The sequence below is a fragment of the Triticum urartu genome, chromosome 3A (assembly GCF_056163025.1).
Source record: "Triticum urartu cultivar PI428250 chromosome 3A, HENAU_Tu73, whole genome shotgun sequence".
Taxonomy (NCBI): Eukaryota; Viridiplantae; Streptophyta; class Magnoliopsida; order Poales; family Poaceae; genus Triticum; species Triticum urartu.
The window spans coordinates 501,304,982-501,328,238 of record NC_141875.1 but is presented as its reverse complement, the minus strand read 5'-3'; the positions used below and the strand labels follow the sequence as shown (position 1 = coordinate 501,328,238).

The 23,257-nt window shown below is 47.0% G+C and overlaps 1 protein-coding gene across 1 annotated transcript; it reads right to left on the bottom strand.

Annotated features, from left to right (window-relative positions):
* Positions 1-14,899: 14,899 nt before the first annotated feature.
* LOC147980269 (uncharacterized) lies at positions 14,900-15,845 on the bottom strand. The gene is made up of 2 exons (XM_087547472.1): positions 15,497-15,845; positions 14,900-15,406 (listed from the first exon to the last, which is right to left on the bottom strand). The coding sequence occupies exons 1-2, from the start codon at positions 15,706-15,708 to the stop codon at positions 15,100-15,102; spliced, it is 519 nt and encodes a 172-aa protein (XP_087403598.1). The 5' UTR covers positions 15,709-15,845; the 3' UTR covers positions 14,900-15,099.
* Positions 15,846-23,257: the final 7,412 nt, after the last annotated feature.

Here is a 23,257-nt window from a genome sequence, read left to right as displayed (position 1 = left end):
CGATGGGGATAACGCTGGGCGCCGTGCTAGTGCGCTTTGACTAATACTCCGAAACCGAACGCAATTTGTAAAGGTCAGTGACGTCACCGTTGGCTCCGGGGTGTTTACATTGCACAAGTTTTTTTTTTTTGAGCGCTGCTACACACGACGTGTGTGGACGAATTCTGGACGACAGGGCATGCCACTTCGTCCATTCATGTCATCAAAGTGCATTGGACGGCTGGATTTGGCGTCGTCTAGCCGTCGTGCAGACTGAAATCGTCCGCATAGCAATTCCGTTTTTTTAAACGGAGGCAATTTTTTTTGCCTCATCTCATTAAATATTTTTTTAACGATTACTCGCTCCGTTCCAAAATAGATGATTCGACTTTATACTAACTCTAGTACAAAGTTAGTACAAAATTGAGTCATCTATTTTGGAACGGAGGGAGTACATGACAAGTCCAACAGCGAAGCACTCTGGGTAAAATGTTGCCCAGAGATCTAGCCCATGCCACTGCTTAAGTTTTTGCTTCTTCCCTAACCTTCGCCACTACGCGAGTGGGTAACGATGCCTTGTTATGGAAGACTCGAGCATTTCTTTCATTCCAGATCTCCCAGCATACAAGCATTTGCAATTAGTATACCGCCTACCTTGAGTATCTGGTTGTCCATTGGCCGCATTCCACCATTGTTTGACCGTGTTAATGTCGCTCCATATAGGTGTGACCGATTGCCAACCCAACCATTGTAGATGGAGTTCCAGACCCTTATCGTGAATCAACATTTGAACATTATGTGGGCCACAGATTCCGGTACCCTCTTGCATAGCTGACAAAGGCCACAGTTTGGCCAACCCCTACCAAGCAGTCTGTCCGCCGTCCAGACTCTATCCTGCAGTATCAGCCGGGAGACCAATTTAATCTTCGGAAGGGCCCAAATTTTCCAGACCATCGTAGGCATTTCTGACTTGATCAATCGGGCAAACTGCATTCTGCAAGCGGTGGATGTGGAGTAGCAGGCATCCGCTGTGAATTTTCATCGAATCCCATCTCGCTCGCTCGGGACGAGCTGAACCTCCCGGGACTTGCACCAAAGAGAATAGAGTTGCTGGATGAGGGTCACCGAAAGGTTGCCCTGCATGTGGATGTGTCGGGCCCACTCGTTGTTATTTAAGCCTTGTCAATGCAATAAGCGGTGCGCTTAGAGAGAGTGAAGATGCCCAGAGCGATGTCCTTAGGCTTTTGTCCATTTAGCCATGGCGAGTGCCAAAAGCTAGCCGTCAATCTGTTGCCAATGCTGATAGTTGTTGCCGCATAGAAAAGCTCCACGTCTTCATTGTCACAAGGGGTTTCTAAACTGACCCAAGCCCTCCCTGGGTCCACCCAGGCAAACCACAACCACCGAAGTCTAAGAACTCTAGCAAACTTGTCGAGGTCCAGAATGTCAGACTGCTGAGGTTGGTAGGTCGACAGACCGTCTTCCAGTTTACTTTGCATTTTCCCAGAGACCTGCTCGGTTCTTGCCCACAGGAAGGCACGTTGAATCTTGGTGATGCTTGCTTTGGTCCTCGGGGGTATATCTAGTGTTGTAATGTGATAGATAACCAGGGATGTCAACACTGATTTGACGAGAGCGGCACAACCAAGCGTGTTGACGTTTTTTCCTTGCCATGGCGGAAGCTTGGCCGCCGCCTTATCCACCAGGAATTGACAATCTGACTTCTTGAGACAATGAGTGGATACCGATAGCCCTAGGTATTGCATTGGTAAGCTGATCCATTTTGTCGGAAAGCTGTGCAGGATCGCGTCGAGGTCAAGGTAGCGACAACGAATGAGGGCAACCATGCTTTTTAGCGGATTGGTGATCAAGACCGTCACTTCTCCAGAAGCAGTCAAAACGGCTGATAGGTGGTCAATATCCTCCTTGATCGGAGCAACAAAAATCTCGGCGTCCCTGACATACAAAGAAGTGTAGATAGTCGTTGTACGACCCCCCAGACAATGGAGGAGGCCATGATCCGTGGCTTTAATTAGGGGTTGTTGTAGGGGATCAATGGCGATGACGAAGAGTAAGGGGGATAGCAGATCGCCCCTGCCGCAACCCCTGCCCAAGTTTAATTGGATCCCGGGGCATGCCATTGAGAAGCACCCTCGAAGAGGATGAGACCCATAGAGCGGAAATCCAGTTTCTAAATTTAGCAGGGAAGTCGCGACGCTGCAGCAAGTCGAGCATGTAGTCCCAACGAATCGAGTTGAAATCTTTTTGGTATCTAGCTTGAGGAGAAGAGTTAGTGTTCTATTTTGATGCAAGCGCGTGGTGAAGCCTTTGACAAACATAATGTTGTCGTGTATGCTTCTAGTCTTGATAAAAGCGCTTTGGGATCTAGAAACCAGTTTATTCATGAATGGAGCTAGTCTATTAGCCATGATCTTCGCAGTGATTTTTGCAAAAAAGTGGATCAAGTTGATCGGGCGGAAGTCTGTAATATCTTCCACGCCATCCTTCTTGGTTAGTAACACTATATTCACCGAGTTGAGCCAATGTAAGTTTGCCATTTGTAAGTTTGAGAAGGAATTGATCGCATTCATCATGTCCCCTTTTGTGAATTCCCAACAAGATTTGAAGAAGGATCCGGTGAAACCGTCGGGGCCAGGGGCCTTGTCCTCGGGCAGTTGGGTAATGGTGGCAAGCACCTCGGCTTCGCAGATATTGTCGCCAAGGCCAGATAATTCTCCGTTCTCAAAGTGAAGGGCCTCCCAGTTGAAGTCCTTAGTCCGCCTCTGTGCTTTGTGGAAATTTTTCTTGAAATGATCGTTTGCCGCCTTTTTCTTTTCGTCGTGTGAGCTTCAGTCGGTGGATAATTTTTTTCCTTCTTCTCACATTCACCCTTAGGTGAAAGAACCTAATGTTGGCATCCCCTTCCTTGAGGTTTTCGGCCCGGGCACATTGCTTTTTCCTAGTCCGGACTATGATGGCCAGACCGATAACACACCTCTTGAGTCTAGCTCGCAGATCGGCCTCCTCGGGCGAGAGAGGCCGGTTATCCTGAGCGATGTCGAGATGAAGGATGACCTGCAGCGCCATGTGAAGCCGGATCTTTGCCGACGAGAACAATCTCTTACTCCAACACTTAAGCATGCATGAAAGAACCTAGTGCATGCATGAAGGTAGCTTATGGAACAGGACATCAGACGGGGCATCCCAAGCCTCACGGGCAATTGTTGGTGTTGGAAATATGCCCTAGAGGCAATAATAAAACGATTATTATTATATTTCCTTGTTCATGATAATTGTCTTTTATTCATGCTATAATTGTGTTATCCGGAAATCGTAATACATGTGTGAATACATAGACACCAACATGTCCCTAGTAAGCCTCTAGTTGACTAGCTCGTTGATCAACAGATGGTCATGGTTTCCTGACTATGGACATTGGATGTCATTGATAACGAGATCACATCATTAGGAGAATGATGTGATGGACAAGACCCAATCCTAAACATAGCACAAGATCGTATAGTTCGTTTGCTAGAGTTTTTCCAATGTCAAGTATCTTTTCCTTAGACCATGAGATCGTGTAACTCCCGGATACCGTAGGAGTGCTTTGGGTGTACCAAACGTCACAACGTAACTGGGTGACTATAAAGGTATACTACGGGTATCTCCGAAAGTGTCTGTTGGGTTGACACGGATCAAGACTGGGATTTGTCACTCCGTATGACGGAGAGGTATCTCTGGGCCCACTCGGTAATGCATCATCATAATGAGCTCAGAGTGACCAAGTGTCTGGTCACGGAATCATGCATTATGGTACGAGTAAAGTGACTTGCCGGTAACGAGATTGAACGAGGTATTGGGATACCGACGATCGAATCTCGGGCAAGTAACGTACCGATTGACAAAGGGAATTGTATACGGGGTTGCTTGAATCCTCGACATCGTGGTTCATCCGATGAGATCATCGAGGAGCATGTGGGAGCCAACATGGGTATCCAGATCCCGCTGTTGGTTATTGACCGGAGAGCCATCTCGGTCATGTCTACATGTCTCCCGAACCCGTAGGGTCTACACACTTAAGGTTCGGTGACGCTAGGGTTGTAGAGATATGAATATGCAGTAACCCGAAAGTTGTTTGGAGTCCCGGATGAGATCCCGGACGTCACGAGGAGTTCCGGAATGGTCCGGAGGTGAAGAATTATATATAGGAAGTGCAGTTTCGGCCATCGGGAGAGTTTCGGGAGTCACCGGTATTGTACCGGGACCACCGGATGGGTCCCGGGGGTCCATCGGATGGGACCACCCATCCCGGAGGGCCCCATGGGCTGAAGTGGGGAGGGGAACCAACCCATAGTGGGCTGGTGCGCCCCCCTTGGCCCACCCCCTGCGCCTAGGGTTGGAAACCCTAGGGTGGGAGGGGGGCGCCCCACTTGCCTTGGGGGCCACTCCACCCTTGGCCGCCGTCCCCCTAGGAGATCCCATCTCCTAGGGCCGGCGCCCCCCCCCCCCTTGGGGAGCCTATATAAAGGGGGGAGGGAGGGGCAGCCGCACCCTTGACTCTTGGCGCCTCCCTCTCCCTCTCGCAGAAGAACGGCGAAGCCCTGCTGCGGTGACTGCTGCATCCACCACCACGCCGTCGTGCTGCTGGATCTTCATCAACCTCTCCTCCCCCCTTGCTGGATCAAGAAGGAGGAGACGTCACGCTGACCGTACGTGTGTTGAACACGGAGGTGCCGTCCGTTCGGCGCTAGGATCTCCAGTGATTTGGATCACGTCGAGTACGACTTCCTCATCCCCGTTCTTTGAACGCTTCCGCGCGTGATCTACAAAGGTATGTAGATGCAATCCGATCACTCGTTGCTAGATGAACTCATAGATGGATCTTGGTGAAACAGTAGGAAATTTTTTGTTTTCTGCAACGTTCCCCAACAGTGGCATCATGAGCTAGGTCTATGCGTAGTTCTCTTTGCACGAGTAGAACACAATTTGTTGTGGGCGTAGATGTTGTCAACTTTCTTGCCGCTACTAGTCTTATTTTGCTTCAACAGTATTGTGGGATGAAGCGGCCCGGACCAACCTTACACGTACGCTTACGTGAGACCGGTTCCACCGACTGACATGCACTAGTTGCATAAGGTGGCTGGCGTGTGTCTGTCTCTCCCACTTTAGTTGGAGCGGATTCGATGAAAAGGGTCCTTATGAAGGGTAAATAGAAGTTGACAAATCACGTTGTGGCTTTCACGTAGGTAAGAAAACGTTCTTGCTAGAACCCTATTGCAACCACACAAAACTTGCAACAACAATTAGAGGACGTCTAACTTGTTTTTGCAGCAAGTGTTTTGTGATGTGATATGGCCAAAGTTATGATGAATGACGAATGATATATATGTGATGTATGAGATGTTCATGCTATTGTAATAGGAATCACGACTTGCATGTCGATGAGTATGACAACCGGCAGGAGCCATAGGAGTTGTCTTTATTTTTTGTATGACCTGCGTGTCATTGAGAAACGCCATGTAAATTACTTTACTTTATTGCTAAACGTGTTAGCCATAGTAATAGAAGTAATAGTTGGCAAGCAACTTCATGGAGACACGATGATGGAGATCATGATGATGGAGATCATGGTGTCATGCCGGTGACAAGATGATCATGGAGCCCCAAGATGGAGATCAAAGGAGCTATGTGATATTGGCCATATCATGTCACTATTATTATTTGATTGCATGTGATGTTTATCATGTTTTTGCATCTTGTTTACTTAGAACGACGGTAGTAAATAAGATGATCCCTCATAATAATTCAAGAAAGTGTTCCCCCTAACTGTGCGCCGTTGCGACAGTTTGTTGTTTCGAAGCACCACGTGATGATCGGGTGTGATAAATTCCAACGTTCACATACAACGGGTGTAAGACAGATTTACACATGCAAATACTTAGGTTGACTTGACGAGCCTAGCATGTACAGACATGGCCTTGGAACACAGAAGACCGAAAGGTCGAGCATGAGTCGTATAGAAGATACGATCAATATGAAGATGTTCACCGATGTTGACTAGTCCGTCTCACGTGATGATCGGACACGTCCTAGTTAACTCGGATCATGTTATACTTAGATGACTGGAGGAATGTCTATCTGAGTGGGAGTTCATTAAATAGATGAACTTAGTCTAAAATATTTACAATATGTCTTGTAGATCAAATGGCCAACGTTGTCCTCAACTTCAACGCATTCCTAGAGAAAACCAAGCTGAAAGACGATGGCAGCAATTATACGGACTGGGTCCGGAACCTGAGGATCATCCTCATAGCTGCAAAGAAAGATTATGTCCTAGAAGCACCGCTAGGTGACGCACCTGTTCTCCCTGCGGAACAAGACGTTATGAACGCTTGGCAGACACGTGCTGATGATTACTCCCTCGTTCAGTGCGGCATGCTTTACAGCTTAGAACCGGGGCTCCAAAAGCGTTTTGAGAGACACGGAGCATATGAGATGTTCGAAGAGCTGAAAATGGTTTTTTAAGCTCATGCCCGGGTCGAGAGATATGAAGTCTCCGACAAGTTCTTCAGCTGTAAGATGGAGGAAAATAGTTCTGTCAGTGAGCACATACTCACTATGTCAGGGTTACATAACCGCTTGACTCAGCTGGGAGTTAATCTCCCGGATGACGCGGTCATTGACAGAATCCTTCAGTCGCTTTCACCGAGCTACAAGAGCTTTGTGATGAACTTCAATATGCAGGGGATGGAAAAGACCATTCCTGAAGTATTTGCAATGCTGAAATCAGCAGAGGTAGAAGTCAAAAAGGAACATCAAGTGTTGATGGTGAATAAAACCACTAAGTTCAAGGAAGGCAAGGGTAAGAAGAACTTCAAGAAGGACGGCAAGGGAGTTGCCGCGCCGGCAAGCAAGCTGTCGGGAAGAAGCCAAAGAATGGACCCAAGCCCGAGACTGAGTGCTTTTATTGCAAGGAAAGTGGTCACTGGAAGCGGAACTGCCCCAAATACTTAGCGGACAAGAAGGCCGGCAAAACGAAAGGTATATGTGATATACATGTAATGTGTACCTTACCAGTACTCGTAGTAGCTCCTGGGTATTTGATACCGGTGCAGTTGCTCACATTTGTAACTCAAAGCAGGAGCTGCGAAATAAGCGGAGACTGGAGAAGGACGAGGTGACGATGCGCGTCGGGAATGGTTCCAAGGTCGATGTGATCGCCGTCGGCACGCTAACTCTACATTTACCTACGGGATTAGTTTTAAACCTCAATAATTGTTATTTAGTGCCAGTTTTGAGCATGAACATTGTATCAGGATCTCGTTTAATTCGAGATGGCTACTCATTTAAATCCGAGAATAATGGTTGTTCTATTTATATGAGAGATATGTTTTATGGTCATGCTCCGATGGTGAATGGTTTATTCTTAATGAATCTCGAGCATAATGCTACACATATTCATAGTGTGAATACCAAAAGATGTAAGGTTGATAATGATAGTCCCACATACTTGTGGCACTGCCGCCTTGGTCACATAGGTGTCAAACGCATGAAGAAGCTCCATGCAGATGGATTTTTAGAGTCTCTTGATTACGAATCATTTGACACGTGCGAACCATGCCTCATGGGTAAAATGACCAAGACTCCGTTCTCAGAAACAATGGAGCGAGCAACCAACTTATTGGAAATCATACATACTGATGTGTGCGGTCCAATGAGTGTTGAGGCTCGTGGTGGCTATCGTTATGTTCTCACCCTCACTGATGACTTGAGTAGATATGGGTATGTCTATTTAATGAAACACAAGTCTGAGACCTTTGAAAAGTTCAAGGAATTTCAGAGTGAGGTTGAGAATCAACGTAACAGGAAAATCAAGTTCTTGCGATCAGATCGTGGGGAAGAATACTTGAGTCACGAATTTGGCACGCATTTAAGAAAATGTGGAATAGTTTCACAACTCACGCCGCCTGGAACACCTCAGCGCAATGGTGTGTCCGAACGTCGTAATCGCACTCTATTGGATATGGTGCGATCTATGATGTCTCTTACCGATCTACCGCTGTCATTTTGGGGCTATGCTTTAGAGACTGCCACATTCACTTTAAATAGGGCTCTGTCGAAATCTGTTGAGATGACACCGTATGAATTATGTTTTGGGAAGAAACCTAAGCTGTCGTTTCTAAAAGTTTGGGGATGCGGTGCTTATGTCAAGAAACTTCAACCTGAAAAGCTCGAACCCAAGTCGGAAAAATGCGTCTTCACAGGATACCCTAAAGAAACTATTGGGTATACCTTCTACCTCAGATCCGAAGGCAAGATCTTTGTTGCCAAGAATGGATCCTTTCTAGAGAAAGAGTTTCTCTCGAAAGAAGTAAGTGGGAGGAAAGTAGAACTTGATGAAGTATTACCTCTTGAACCAGAAAGTGGCGCAACTCAAGAAAATGTTCCTGAGGTGCCTGCACCGACTAGAGAGGAAGTTAATGATGATGATCATGAAACTTTAGATCAAGTTGCTACTGAACTTCGTAGGTCCACAAGGACACGTTCCGCACCAGAGTGGTACGGCAACCCTGTCTTGGAAATCATGTTGTTAGACAACGGTGAACCTTCGAACTATGAAGAAGCGATGGCGGGCCCAGATTCCGACAAATGGCTGGAAGCCATGAAATCCGAGATAGGATCCATGTATGAAAACGAAGTATGGACTTTGACTGACTTGCCCAATGATCGGCGAGTCATAGAAAATAAATGGATCTTTAAGAAGAAGACAGACGCGGATGGTAATGTGACCATCTATAAAGCTCGGCTTGTCGCTAAGGGTTATCGACAAGTTCAAGGGGTTGACTACGATGAGACTTTCTCACCCGTAGCGAAGCTGAAGCCCGTCCGAATCATGTTAGCAATTACCGCATTCTATGATTATGAGATATGGCAAATGGACGTCAAAACGGCATTCTTTAATAGTTTCCTTAAGAAAGAATTGTATATGATGCAGCCGGAAGGTTTTGTCAATCCTAAGAATGCTGACAAAGTGTGCAAGCTCCAATGCTCGATCTATGGGCTGGTGCAAGCATTTCGGAGTTGGAACATTCGTTTTGATGAGATAATCAAAGCGTTTGGGTTTACGCAGACTTATGGAGAAGCCTTCATTTACAAGAAAGTGAGTGGGAGCTCTCTAGCATTTCTCATATTATATGTGGATGACATACTGTTGATGGGAAATGATATAGAATTCTTGGAAAGCATAAAGGCCTACTTGAACAAGTGTTTTTCAATGAAGGATCTTGGAGAAGCTGCTTACATATTAGGCATCAAGATCTATAGAGATAGATCGAGACGCCTCATTGGTCTTTCACAAAGTACGTACCTTGACAAGATATTGAAGAAGTTCAATATGGATCAGTCAAAAAAGGGGTTCTTGCCTGTGTTGCAAGGCATGAGATTGAGCATGGCTCAATGCCCGACCACGGCAGAAGATAGAGAAAAGATGAGTGTCGTCCCCTATGCCTTGGCCATAGGGTCTATCATGTATGCTATGCTGTGTACCAGACCTGATGTAAACCTTGCCGTAAGTTTGGTAGGAAGATACCAAAGTAATCCCAGCATGGAACACTGGACAGCGGTCAAGAATATCCTGAAGTACCTGAAAAGGACTAAGGATATGTTTCTCGTTTATGAAGGTGACGAAGAGCTTGTCGTAAAGGGTTACGTCGATGCTAGCTTCGACACAGATCTGAATGACTCTAAATCACAAACCGGATACGTGTATATTTTGAATGGTGAGGCAGTAAGCTGGTACAGTTGCAAGCAAAGCGTTGTGGCGGGATCTACATGTGAAGCGGAGTACATGGCAGCCTCGGAGGCAGCACAAGAAGCAATCTGGGTGAAGAAGTTCATTACCGACCTAGGAGTCATTCCCAATGCGTCGGGCCCGATGACTCTCTTCTGTGACAACACTGGAGCTATTGCCCTTCCCAAGGAGCCCAGGTTTCACAGGAAGACCAGGCATATCAAGCGTCGCTTCAACTCCATTCGTGGAAGTGTTCAAAATGGAGAAATACATATTTGTAAAGTACATACGGACCTGAATGTGGCAGATCCGTTGACTAAACCTCTCCCTAGAGCAAAACATGATCAACACCAGGACTCTATGGGTGTTCGATTTATCACAATGTAACTAGATTATTAACTCTAGTGCAAGTGGGAGACTGTTGGAAATATGCCCTAGAGGCAATAATAAAATGGTTATTATTATATTTCCTTGTTCATGATAATTGTCTATTGTTCATGCTATAATTGTGTTATCCGAAAATCATAATACATATGTGAATACATAGACCACAACACGTCCCTAGTGAGCCTCTAGTTGACTAGCTCGTTGATCAAAAGATAGTCATGGTTTCCTGACTATGGACATTAGATGTCATTGATAACGGGATCACATCATTAGGAGAATGATGTGATGGACAAGACCCAATCCTAAGCATAGCTCAAAGATCGTGTAGTTCGTTTGCTAGAGCTTTTCCGAATGTCAAGTACCATTTCCTTAGACCATGAGATTGTGCAACTCCCGGATACCGTAGGAGTGCTTTGGGTGTGCCAAACGTCACAACGTAACTGGGTGACTATAAAGGTGCACTACAGGCATCTCCGAAAGTGTCTGTTGGGTTGGCACGAATCGAGATTGGGATTTGTCACTCCGTATGACGGAGAGGTATCTCTTGGGCCCATTCGGTAATGCATCATCATAATGAGCTCAATGTGACCAAGTGGTTGATCACGGAATCATGCATTACGGTACGAGTAAAGTGACTTGCCGGTAACGAGATTGAACGAGGTATTGGGATACCGACGATCGAGTCTCGGGCGAGTAACATACCGATTGATAAGGGAATTGTATACGGGATTGATTGAATCCTCGACATCGTGGTTCATTCGATGAGATCATCGAGGAGCATGCGGGAGCCAACATGGGTATCCAGATCCCGCTGTTGGTTATTGACCGGAGAGTCGTCTCGGTCATGTCTGCGTGTCTCCCGAACCCGTAGGGTCTACACACTTAAGGTTCGGTGACGCTAGGGTTGTTGAGATATTAGTATGCGGTAACTCGAAAGTTGTTCGGAGTCCCGGATGAGATCCCGGACGTCACGAGGAGTTCCGGAATGGTCCGTAGGTGAAGAATTATATATAGGAAGTCCAGTTTCGGCTATCGGGAAAGTTTCGGGGGTCACCGTATTGTACAGGGACCACCGGAAGGGTCTCGGGGGTCCACCGGGTGGGGCCACCTATCCCAGAGGGCCCCATGGGCTGAAGTGGGAGGGGAACCAGCCCCTGATGGGTTGGTGCGCCCCCTTGGGCCTCCCCCTACGCCTAGGGTTGGAAACCCTAGGGGTGGGGGCGCCCCACTTGGCTTGGGGGGCAAGCCACCCCCCTTGGCCGCCGCCCCCCCTTGGAGATTGGATCTCCTAGGGCCGGCGCCCCCCTATGGGTCCTATATATAGTGGGGGGAGGGAGGTCAGCCGCACCCTAGCCCCTGGCGCCTCCCTCTCCCTCCCGTGACAGCTCTCCCTCTCGCTGAGCTTGGCGAAGCTCTGTCGAGATCACCGTTGTTTCCACCACCACGCCGTCATGCTGCTGGATCTCCATCAACCTCTCCTTCCCCCTTGCTGGATCAAGAAGAAGGAGACGTCTTCCCAACCGTACGTGTGTTGAACGCGGAGGTGCCGTCCGTTCGGCGCTCGGTCATCGGTGATTTGGATCACGACGAGTACGACTCCATCAACCCCGTTCTCTTGAACGCTTCCGCTCGCGATCTACATGGGTATGTAGATGCACTCCCCTTTCCCTGGTTGCTAGATAACTCCATAGATTGATCTTGGTGATGCGTAGAAAATTGTAAATTCTGCTACGTTCCCCAACACAACATGTCCCTTCTATTTCCTCTGCTAAGTAAATGGATAGTTCTTCCACCCTCAATGCATACAATCTATGCTTCCAAGCATCCCTGAAAAGCCACTTGAAGCATTCATCGATAACAACCTGGTTGTATCATCAGCATTTAGTTTTCTCAAGTACTCCATGCCAAACACATTAACCACGACTTTGCAGAACATGTATCATGAGTCCATGACTCAAGGCCTGTGGACTCACTCCTGCGTACATACTCATCAACTAGATCACCGGGAACTCCGTATGCAAGCACCCAGACAACTACAGTACATTTCCGATAAGAGGAGAAGCCAACCTTTTCAAGGGCAGATCCGTTGACTAAACCTCTCCCTAGAGCAAAACATGATCAACACCAGAATTCCATGGGTGTTCGATTCATCACAATGTAACTAGATTATTGACTCTAGTGCAAGTGGGAGACTATTGGAAATATGCCCTAGAGGCAATAATAAAAGGATTATTATTATATTACTTTGTTCATGATAATTGTCTTTTATTCATGCTATAATTGTGTTATCCGGAAATCGTAATATATGTGTGAATACATAGACACCAACATGTCCCTAGTAAGCCTCTAGTTGACTAGCTCGTTGATCAACAGATAGTCATGGTTTCCTGACTATGGACATTGGATGTCATTGATAACGAGATCACATCATTAGGAGAATGATGTGATGGACAAGACCCAATCCTAAACATAGCACAAGATCGTATAGTTCGTTTGCTAGAGTTTTTCCAATGTCAAGTATCTTTTCCTTAGACCATGAGATCGTGTAACTCCCGGATACCGTAGGAGTGCTTTGGGTGTACCAAACGTCACAACGTAACTGGGTGACTATAAAGGTATACTACGGGTATCTCCAAAAGTGTCTGTTGGGTTGACACGGATCAAGACTGGGATTTGTCACTCCGTATGACGGAGAGGTATCTCTGGGCCCACTCGGTAATGCATCATCATAATGAGCTCAGAGTGACCAAGTGTCTGGTCACGGGATCATGCATTACGGTACGAGTAAAGTGACTTGCCGGTAACGAGATTGAACGAGGTATTGGGATACCGACGATCGAATCTCGGGCAAGTAACGTACCGATTGACAAAGGGAATTGTATACAGGGTTGCTTGAATCCTCGACATCGTGGTTCATCCGATGAGATCATCGAGGAGCATGTGGGAGCCAACATGGGTATCCAGATCCCGCTGTTGGTTATTGACCGGAGAGCCATCTCGGTCATGTCTACATGTCTCCCGAACCCGTAGGGTCTACACACTTAAGGTTCGGTGACGCTAGGGTTGTAGAGATATGAATATGCAGTAACCCGAAAGTTGTTCGGAGTCCCGGATGAGATCCCGGACGTCACGAGGAGTTCCGGAATGGTCCGGAGGTGAAGAATTATATATAGGAAGTGCAGTTTCGGCCATCGGGAGAGTTTCGGGAGTCACCGGTATTGTACCGGAACCACCGGATGGGTCTCGGGGGTCCATCGGGTGGGACCACCCATCCCGGAGGGCCCCATGGGCTGAAGTGGGGAGGGGAACCAGCCCATAGTGGGCTGGTGCGCCCCCCTTGGCCCACCCCCTGCGCCTAGGGTTGGAAACCCTAGGGTGGGGGGGGGCGCCCCACTTGCCTTGGGGGCCACTCCACCCTTGGCCGCCGCCCCCCTAGGAGATCCCATCTCCTAGGGCCGCCCCCCCCCCCTTGGGGAGCCTATATAAAGGGGGGGAGGGAGGGGCAGCCGCACCCTTGACTCTTGGCGCCTCCCTCTCCCTCTCGCAGAAGAACGGCGAAGCCCTGCTGCGGTGACTGCTGCATCCACCACCACGCCGTCGTGCTGCTGGATCTTCATCAACCTCTCCTCCCCCCTTGCTGGATCAAGAAGGAGGAGACGTCACGCTGACCGTACGTGTGTTGAACGCGGAGGTGCCGTCCGTTCGACGCTAGGATCTCCGGTGATTTGGATCACGTCGAGTACGACTTCCTCATCCCCATTCTTTGAACGCTTCCGCGCGTGATCTACAAAGGTATGTAGATGCAATTCGATCACTCGTTGCTAGATGAACTCATAGATGGATCTTGGTGAAACCGTAGGAAATTTTTTGTTTTCTGCAACGTTCCCTAACAATTGGAACCCAGGTATAGTAATCCAGAAATTCTCAAACTGGAAGCTTTTAGGGCGTTTGGGTCCAATATCTTGAGACAACAGGAGCAGGCAATGATCTGAGAGGGAAGATGAAAGAGCGTGCCACTGTCCACGAGACCATCTCTGCTTCCCAGTGTCATATCGCGTGTCCTTAAGAATCCAAATTGGCCAACATTGATCAATTCACCGCATCTTTCTTCGGTGGTTATAGGCTGCAAAATTTCGCTCAACGACTAGCTTTGGGAACCAGAGGAGGCGTCCTTTGGTTATGGGATGACAACAAGTTTGGGGTGCATTGATTTTGTGATCAGGGAGTTCTGCCTATCTCTTAAGGTAATGATTCAGGCTTCGAATGAGTGTTTCTGGCTAACCACGATTTACGACCCAACGACCACCAATCAAAAAGAGGCTTTCTACACCGAGCTCCTCACGCTAAAACCACAGCCCGGCAAGGGTTGGTTGGTATGCGGTGATTTCAATCACATACACCGGGCAAGAGACAAGAATAAGTTAAGCTTCAATAGGAGAACGGTCATCAAATTATTCCATGACCCCTTGTCGGAGGGTGGGCTCAAGGAAATTCACGTGTAGAATCGGCGATTCACTTGAAGTAACGAGCGTCAAGACCCAACCTTGTGCAAACTAGACTCTTTCTGCAGCTTCGATTGGGACATCTCCACATTGCACAGGTTAGGTTTGCTGGACACCGATGACTTGGACCTGATGAGCACGGCTTATGCCTTTGTCCCATTTGTTTTTTCAAAAACAGAATAACCAGGATAGTTATAAGATCTCAGAATTCGGATCTCGGAGAATTTTGCTAATCAGCCACTGCAGTGAAAAAAATGTTTGGTATACAACCGGTCTCTCTATTTACACACTGAATCAATCAATATCTTCCTGAACATGAGAGAATCAAAAGCCTCTTTACATTTGACAGGCTAATACGCCCGCCAAGAAAAATCCTCATCAAGGAACAAAGAAGAGGCGCGAGGCCAGCCATGGACGGACATTTCCAGGCAGCTGCGAGCCCTACTGGTGGCACGCGCTCTTGTTAACAGGGATCGCCGGAGGCCTGTAGAGCATGTTGGCGCTGCTGGTCCGCGCCATCATCAGATTCGCGCAGGAACTCGCAGAGCTCTGCTTGGCGATTCCTTTGCTGTTGTTAGAACCAGTTACGGGGCAATCTCTCTGGTTTCCGTCTAGATTGATGTTGCTCCTGCATGACTTGATCTTCTTGTAGGGGCTCTTCTTGGGCAGATCCTCCAGGCACCTCACCTCGGACATGCACGCGAACGACTGGGACTTTCCGTGGTAGTACTTGGACAACCCTCCTTTCCTGCAGAGAGAAGAACATCACGGTCAGGACACCTCCCTTTTGGTGCTGTGCTGATGATATATGAAGAAAGGTGTTTCCTGAAAGACTTACTTGGCGGAGAGCTCAGCCTTGATGGACGACAGATCGTAGACGCTGTCAGAGTTGAGTCTCCGCACCGGCGGGGAAGCCGGCACAAACTGGTCCTCGCCGTCCGAGAACTGGGCCTCGTCGTCGGAGTCGCAGGAGAAGGATGACGAGGTCTCGAACAGGTCTTCGTCCTCCTGGTGCACCGGGAGGGCCTGAGAAATTGCAGATCTGCCCATACTTGAAGGTTTCTGGATTGCAATGGACCTCACGGAGAAGGCAGGTATGCTCGCTGCTGTATGGATGGATATATTCTTGTTCTTGCTCTTACTATTGCTATTGCTCGCTGTGTTTCACGACCTTTACAATCTGGCAGGAGGGCGGGTATATATAGACGAGACGACGGGGGATAACGCTGGGCGCCGTGCTAGTGCGCTTTGACTAATACTCCGAAACCGAACGCAATTTGACATCACCTTTGGTTCCCGGCGTGTCTCCATTGCGCAAGTTAGGTTCGCTTGGACACGGATGACTTGGACCCCATGAGCACGGCCCACGCCTTTCCCCCAATTTCCCTTTCAGAAATAAAAACGGAGTGGCGTTCAAGTCTGTTGGCCACTCCCACCCACATGCCTTTTTTTTTGAGGAACCGGCAGGAGCACTCCCACCCACATGCCTTCGCTTTGGCGGATTCTGCACTGCTGCTGGTGGTGCCGCCCCGATCCGATCTTATCTCCTCCGTCTCCTTAGTTTGTTCGCTGATAGGTTTATTACACGATTATTATTATCCTTTTGGGGGAGTTGGTTTGCGAGGCCATGCCATGTTGTGGCGGACAGGAGATGCTGCTGCCTTGCAAGTCACCATGTCGATCTCCTTTTGAACGGAGCGGAGCCGGGACACGCGGCGCGCTGCCGCTGGGTTGCCCTTCCAATTGGGGTTGGGAGCTGACTCGTCGGTGGCCCTGCTAACCTACTGTGCGACTACTATTAGACAGACCGTAGGAGGTGATAATTCATCGCTTGGAGGAGCTTGTGGCTCCAAATGGCTCTTGTCAAAATCTTACGTGCATCGGAACCTCTATAATCGATCGGCCAGTTATTACAAACAAACACTGATGCCCGGCGACCCAGCCCATTCTGCACCAGTGTAGAGCATTTTGGAGATACGGAGACGCCAAGTAAAATTTGCACGAGGTTTGGACTTGGAAAAATCTGGTGGGTTGAGCCGGAGAGAGCGAGTTCCACTGCACCGGAGGCTCGTTCCTTTGGTTGAAGGGGCACTCCTCCCCTCCCATTGTCGAAAGGACACGTGGTTTTTATCCTTGGGATTTACTCCTACACAAATTCACCCATCCTTTTTGCGTCAGTCATTGGTGCTGGAGCACCACATAATTTGACGTCTCGCCGGAAAATGTGTAACATGAGCTTCCATGGATGGAAACGTGTTTGGTTTTCCGCGTCGCGTTTCTAGCGCACTATTCGCGTTCCCTTGGCTTCCATTGCACGGGATAAAAAGGGAGGAGCGGCAGGGGCATTGTGGAGTAGCTCTCGGGATAAAAGTGGGCTCGTGCTTAACAACCATTTATGGCTTAAAAGACGCACGAGATAAATGGTGCATTTCAACGTCACCAGGAACAGGAAACACCGCCTAGATGGACTGCATTATTGTGGCAAAAGAGAAGTAGACTCGTCAACCTCCTACCATCAGTTTCTTCGAGACCTGAATATGTAGCCAGGAATTATTGTAACTGTTGAAACTACGGACTTGTATGGAGAAATATTAGTATAAGAAAAGAGGCGTGATAGGAGAATCAAGCTAAGGACTGTACTAATAGTGGTAGCGAAAGTGATGAGCTGTGCGTACGTAACTGGACACCCGCCCCCGGCGACCAGTCCAGGTGGAAGGCGCGTATTCGCCCAGTGGAAAAGAACAAGGACAGCTCAGCTAGCTCACGCGCCTGCCATGGCACGGCCGCTGGTTTGCTGGCCCAACCAGACCGGCGACAAGCTAGGGTGATGAAACGGTGTCTGTGTTTCCGTGTTCCCATGGCTCGTGTTTTGCCCTCTCCCACCGACGCAGATGCCCAGGCAGCAGGCCAGGTGCGCCTGCGCCTAGGCTCTCTTTTACGCACCCACTTTTTGTGTCGCGGGGACAATTACGTGTCCTAATCCGTGGCACTAACCACCGAGCTCATCCAAGCAGGTCGTCTGCCAAGAATCTGTGCTCCCTAATCCTTATCCGCGGGCAAGCAGGTGGACTTGTTCAAGCTCGTGGTGCTGAACTAGTAAGTAGCTCCCTAATAAATTTCAAAAGTCGCTTCGTGTGAGTGGTGAAGTATCCACCATGTCTCGCTCCGGGGCGAAATCCACGACTCGTGTTTGTGCTGTGCGTGTTGGGAAACTCTCGGACACGTTCGACTGGTACGATCCCTTCCTTCCTTCCTTCCTTCCACCCGGCCGCCTCTTTCCGTCGTGGGGAGTCAAATTTTCTCCAACGCGTCCACGGAGCCGGCCGGTGGGGCGGGCGGCTCGCGCGCGCAACACGGGGTCGGTCGGTCGACGCCTCCCGTTCTATCCACACGGGAAGGCGGTTAGTTGGAACCGAACACGCCCGGAGCCATCGCCCAAAAGACGCCTCCGTCTTATACAAAAATATCAAAGAGAAAAATATCAAAGAAGAAGCGATAAGGGAGGGAGGGCGGGCGGCATATTCCTCGGCGTGCGCGCATGATCCGCGGCCGAATCGCGCGGAGATCAAGGAAAGCGACCGGCCGCGACGGCACCACCACCGCGCGCGCGGCGCGCCAGAAAAATCATGTGCCGCGGGCCGGAGTTTTCCAAGTTTCGGGGTGGACCGCGCAGCTGTCCCTGGCGAGAGCAGCGGGGAACGTGGTCTGCGCGCAACGGGACGAGCGGCGGCATGTGAGATCCCGCCGTCGACCGGATGAGGCGGGCATCGTCGGATACGCGTCGCTGTTGTGCCGGGATCTCTCGGCCCCAACGGTGGTGTCTGTTGCCTGATCGGCGCGGCGTGGCGTGGCCTTATCTATCTCCCCGGAACGCGGCGTCATCGGATCGGATCGGGTCGGGGTAACGGGGTTGGCTTTGTGCGGCTGCGGGAGGTGACCGGGTCGGTACGCGAGCACAAGGGAAGAAAGGAGATGAGACCGGTGGGCCTGTGCTTTCGGAACGAAGGCAATCCAGCCGGATTGATGGTTGAGGCTGGCGAGTGATAAAGGATGGTGAGGATTTCATCGCGTCTGCACGGTGCGTGCGTATCCGGCACACCGCTATCATGTGCACTTGGACGTCTTTGCTGGGCAGGTCCGTTTCGCCTGCCAACTTTAAACCGCCCGAAGTGCTCCGGCTTGCCACAACACAAAAGGAAGGCTGAATTAGCTGGGCACGTAATTTGTACTCGTGGACTAGATAATTGAATTGAAGATAGCTGTTGCCACGACCCAATACTACGACGGAAGGTGCACGCATCCTTCACCAGCTCCTGCAGTCCTGCACCCAAACATTGCGAAGCAGCCGGCGGCCGGCGGCCGGCGGCCGGCTACGGCTACGGCTAGAAGTTGGCGCTGGCGTTGCCTTTCTACTTTTTGGGCGACCAGTTGAGCTACGTACGCGGCCCTTTGAACTGCCGGGAGGAGCGGCGTGTCATCATCTTGTTTTGTACACAGGGTAGGACTACTGGCGACGACTGAGAATGGTCTAAACTTACCGACGGTTGTGCGGCCAATGATGTGGTCTGGCGGGTAGAATCCAACAGACTAAGATTTGGCATCACCACCCATTGGATTTGGCGCGGGATGCTGGTGACCGACCGACTGCCGGGAGTTGGAACTTGGGGACGCGGCACGGCAGATGATGTGGCCATTGTATATATACTTTCGGATAGTTTAGGATTTTGCTGGTCAGAGGCACGCTACTTTGGATAGAGTTGTTTTCTCTGCTATGATTATATCACATGAGTAGATAGATAGAGGAGATTTAGAGTATATTTTTATGGATAAACACTTTGGACGAGTCTTCGTATTACATAAAATAAGAAGAAGATCAACTGTTTGAGAAGAAAGCATAGGCCAAACTCCTATTTGGCGCCTTAAACGCCGACTAGAGTGCATTTTGCTACCCGGCGCACACCCCCTCCACAGGACTAGAAACTGAATGGGCCGGTGCATGAAGTTTTCTTTTCACCTACTTTTCCTTTTGTTTTCACTTATATTTTCGTTTTTAGTTTTATTTTTTATTTCTTTTTTATGAAACACATCAACTTTTTTCAAATTTTTATAATTTTCACATTTTTTATGAAAAATTCATTTTCAAATAAATGAAGTTTTACTTAAATTCGGAAACTTTCCCCAAAAAGTCATTATTTTTTAAATAGTGATTTTTACAAACTTATGATTTTTTCCCCAAATTTATGATCATTTTCAAAATCTATGCTTTTTTTTTCAAATTTTCATTTTTTTTCAAAATCGACAAAGTATTTTCAAATTTGTGAATTCTTTTTTCTAAAATCGATGAACTCAAATTCGTGAGGTTTTTTTCAAAATTGATGATCCTTTTCATAATCATGGATTTTTTTTAAATATGACCATTTTCCCAAATTTCATGAACTTTTTCCAAAATTTTAAGCTTTTTTTATTTTTGCTTGAACCTTTTTTAAAAGTCTATGAACTTTTCACAAGTCTAAGTTTTTTTACAAAATTTTCAGACCCGTTTTTCAGAAAATTCAAACGGTCAACGGCCGATTGGTCAACCATTGACCGATCGAACGAAGAGGGCAACTCATGTCGATAGATCGACCATGCGACGAAGAAAACCAGAGCGACCTTCTTCCTTTGTTTGGGCCAGGCCCAGACGGCTACCGCATGAGCGTCAGGTAAGCTTTCAGGTGCTAAAGGCACCATTGTCTCGGGCATAGAGGCAGATAGGAATGGGAATGGGACCTTCAAGGAAGGAAAATAACAAATCCGCATGTAGATTGGGAGAAAGTTGTTTAAGAACACCATGCGAGATTTGCATGCAAGGCCGAGTAGTTGGATTGTATTGCACTTTTTTAGTCCTCAAAAAGAGTATGTGCCAAACAGCGGATATGGCTATTTCTCGCGCATTGCGAGTAGTACTAACTTGGTCACGTCTCTGGGGGCGGTACTGTAGTGCCTCTGGCTCGAGTTTTCTCTCTCTTTGTGTTCTTATCCCATTTTCTCTTTTTGTTCATTTATTAACCGGTTTTCTTCAGTTTTTTTTGCATTTCTTCACAGATTTTTTAGGATTGACCCATTCTTATTTTATTTATTTTTCCTGCTTTCCATCTTTTAATACATGTTAAACATTTTTCAAATACACGGTGTATTTATTTTTCAAATATTTGTTTTCAACATTTTTTCAAATACATGTTAAATTATTTTCAAATACATGTTGAATACATTTTTCAATGGCACGAAACATTTTTTCTAAACTATTTATTTACATTGTATAAACATTTTTTAATGGCATGAAACTTTTTTGTTAAATTACGTAAACATTTTTGTAACATTTTATAAAACATTTCCTCATGGCATGAAACATTGTTGTCAAAGTATGTAAACCCTTTTCTAACATTGTATAAACATTTTTAAAAATCTCATGAATGTTTTTTTAGAACTCCTGAATATTTTCTAATGGTACTTAACATTTTTATTATATCACGCAAACATTATTTTACACTGTATAAATATTATTTTAAAAAATATAGCATACATCTTTCTGAACACATGACTATTTAATGATATGAAACATGTTGTTTTGTGTGTGTGTGTGTGTGTGTGTGAACATTTTTGTAAACATCATGATCAGTTTTTTCAAAGTGTGTGTACATTTTTTAAAAGTTGCACAAACATTTTTTATATATTGCACGGCCATTGTTTAAACGAGAAATTCAAGTTAAAATATTTAAATAAAATATGCATATATTTTGTTAAATATAAATAAAAGTAATAAAACAAAGAAAAACATTCACTATGAGCCAGTGCAAGGTTCTTTGGTGCACAAGAAAAACATGCGCAATTTAGGTGGTGGCTGAGGCGAGAGGTTCTTTGGTCTCATTCCAAGCGAGACAAAGATCCTCCGGCAAGCAGACTGCCCGATGCCTAATTCTATAAAAAAAATGACGCCCAAAGCCTAACTAAATAGGCTAATATGTTGGCCGACTGTGGGTATGCACTAGATTTTATTTTTTGAAAATTGATTTTACTTAGTAGGTTTTAAAGAATGTTGTTAATTACCAGTTAGACGAAAAATGTTCATGCGTTAGACAGAAAAAAATCATCGATAGGAAAATAAATGTGGCTTAGGTATTTAAAATATAGAATAATGTATTAAATAAACTCCGTGTACTTATTCTCAAAACAATGTCCATCTATTTTCTCAAAATGTCATAGATTTCTTTTAGAAAAATGCCCATCTAAAGTCAAACCACCAAAGTTTGACCAAATTTATTAACAATTATCACCATCTACAATACCAAAGTTATGTAGAATGATACTTAATTTCATGATGTATGTAATCATATTGATTTCATATTGTAAATGTTGATGCATTTTTCTATAAAATTGGTCAACCATTTTCAAAATTTGACTTCAAATAAATTTTATATGCAGACTGAAAAGAAACAGGTGGAGTATGTTCATATACTACGAGACACATTCAAGTCTAAAAGAGTAGTAAACAAACAAAAAAAGATAAAAAAAGTAGGGGGGAAAGTTGGAAAAAATGAAACCGAAAAGGAAAACAATAAATAAATAAACGTGGGTGAAAACCAAAATGGGCCAATCTGTGCGAACAAGTGGCTCAGCCCCTCTTTCTTCTTGAGTTCCTATTTTCTTTTCTTTTTGGGTCTTTCTGTTATTCTAAGCTTTAATAAATGCAGGTCCGAATCGCTTTTGGACAGGAACAGATAAATCTCGCTCAACTGAAGAACTGACTCCGAACTGGAAACCGACCGATGCCACTTTCCCACGATGCCATCACCTATCTAGCACCGTTCCTGATTATTTGATAACTATATATGGTGGATCGAGCTATGTGCTCAAACCGCCCATGGTACGTACTCCTTCCGTTTCGATTTACTTTGAACTAAAACCACGACAAGTAAATCGGAATGGAGGAAGTATATCACAACCAAATTCTCTTTCCAGGCGAATAGTAGGGCGGTGAATCGTAGCAAGAGCTCTTGATTCTCTTTGAGCCCGGCAGCTTTTGATTTTGAATTCTTCAGTGCAGCAGTATGGTAAAGTCCCTGTCCCCAAGGTTCATATGGCTCAATGCATCAATCACAACGGCATCCTTAACCACTTCATGCTGTTATGGTATCTCTATGCGTACAAGCTCGCTGTCTAAGCAAAAATAAAATAAAAAAATTGTATATCTCATGTGCATTTTCCAGGAATTTGTTGCATTCAAGCACCCTCTCATGCTCACCTACAACGGGTGGCTGGCTGAGGAATCCGTGACTACCTAGGAGCACGCAGCTCCACGTTTCCACTTCCCAAAACGCCAGCGCCAAAAGTAGCGCCGAGCCAAGAACGAGGGCTCCAGTGCTATCTTTACCGCTGAAGGTCCCACGGCGTGTCTGCGTGGAATGGGGTTGCCGACGCGACCTGTCCTGCTGTCCCCGTCAGTCCCGCCTCGGCAACTGGTGTGCCACCCCGCAGTTCCCGCCAAGCTCGCGCTCCATGAAGCCTTTCTTCATGTCCGATGGACACCCGCTGACAGGAGATGGGCCCGAGGTGCTTACTC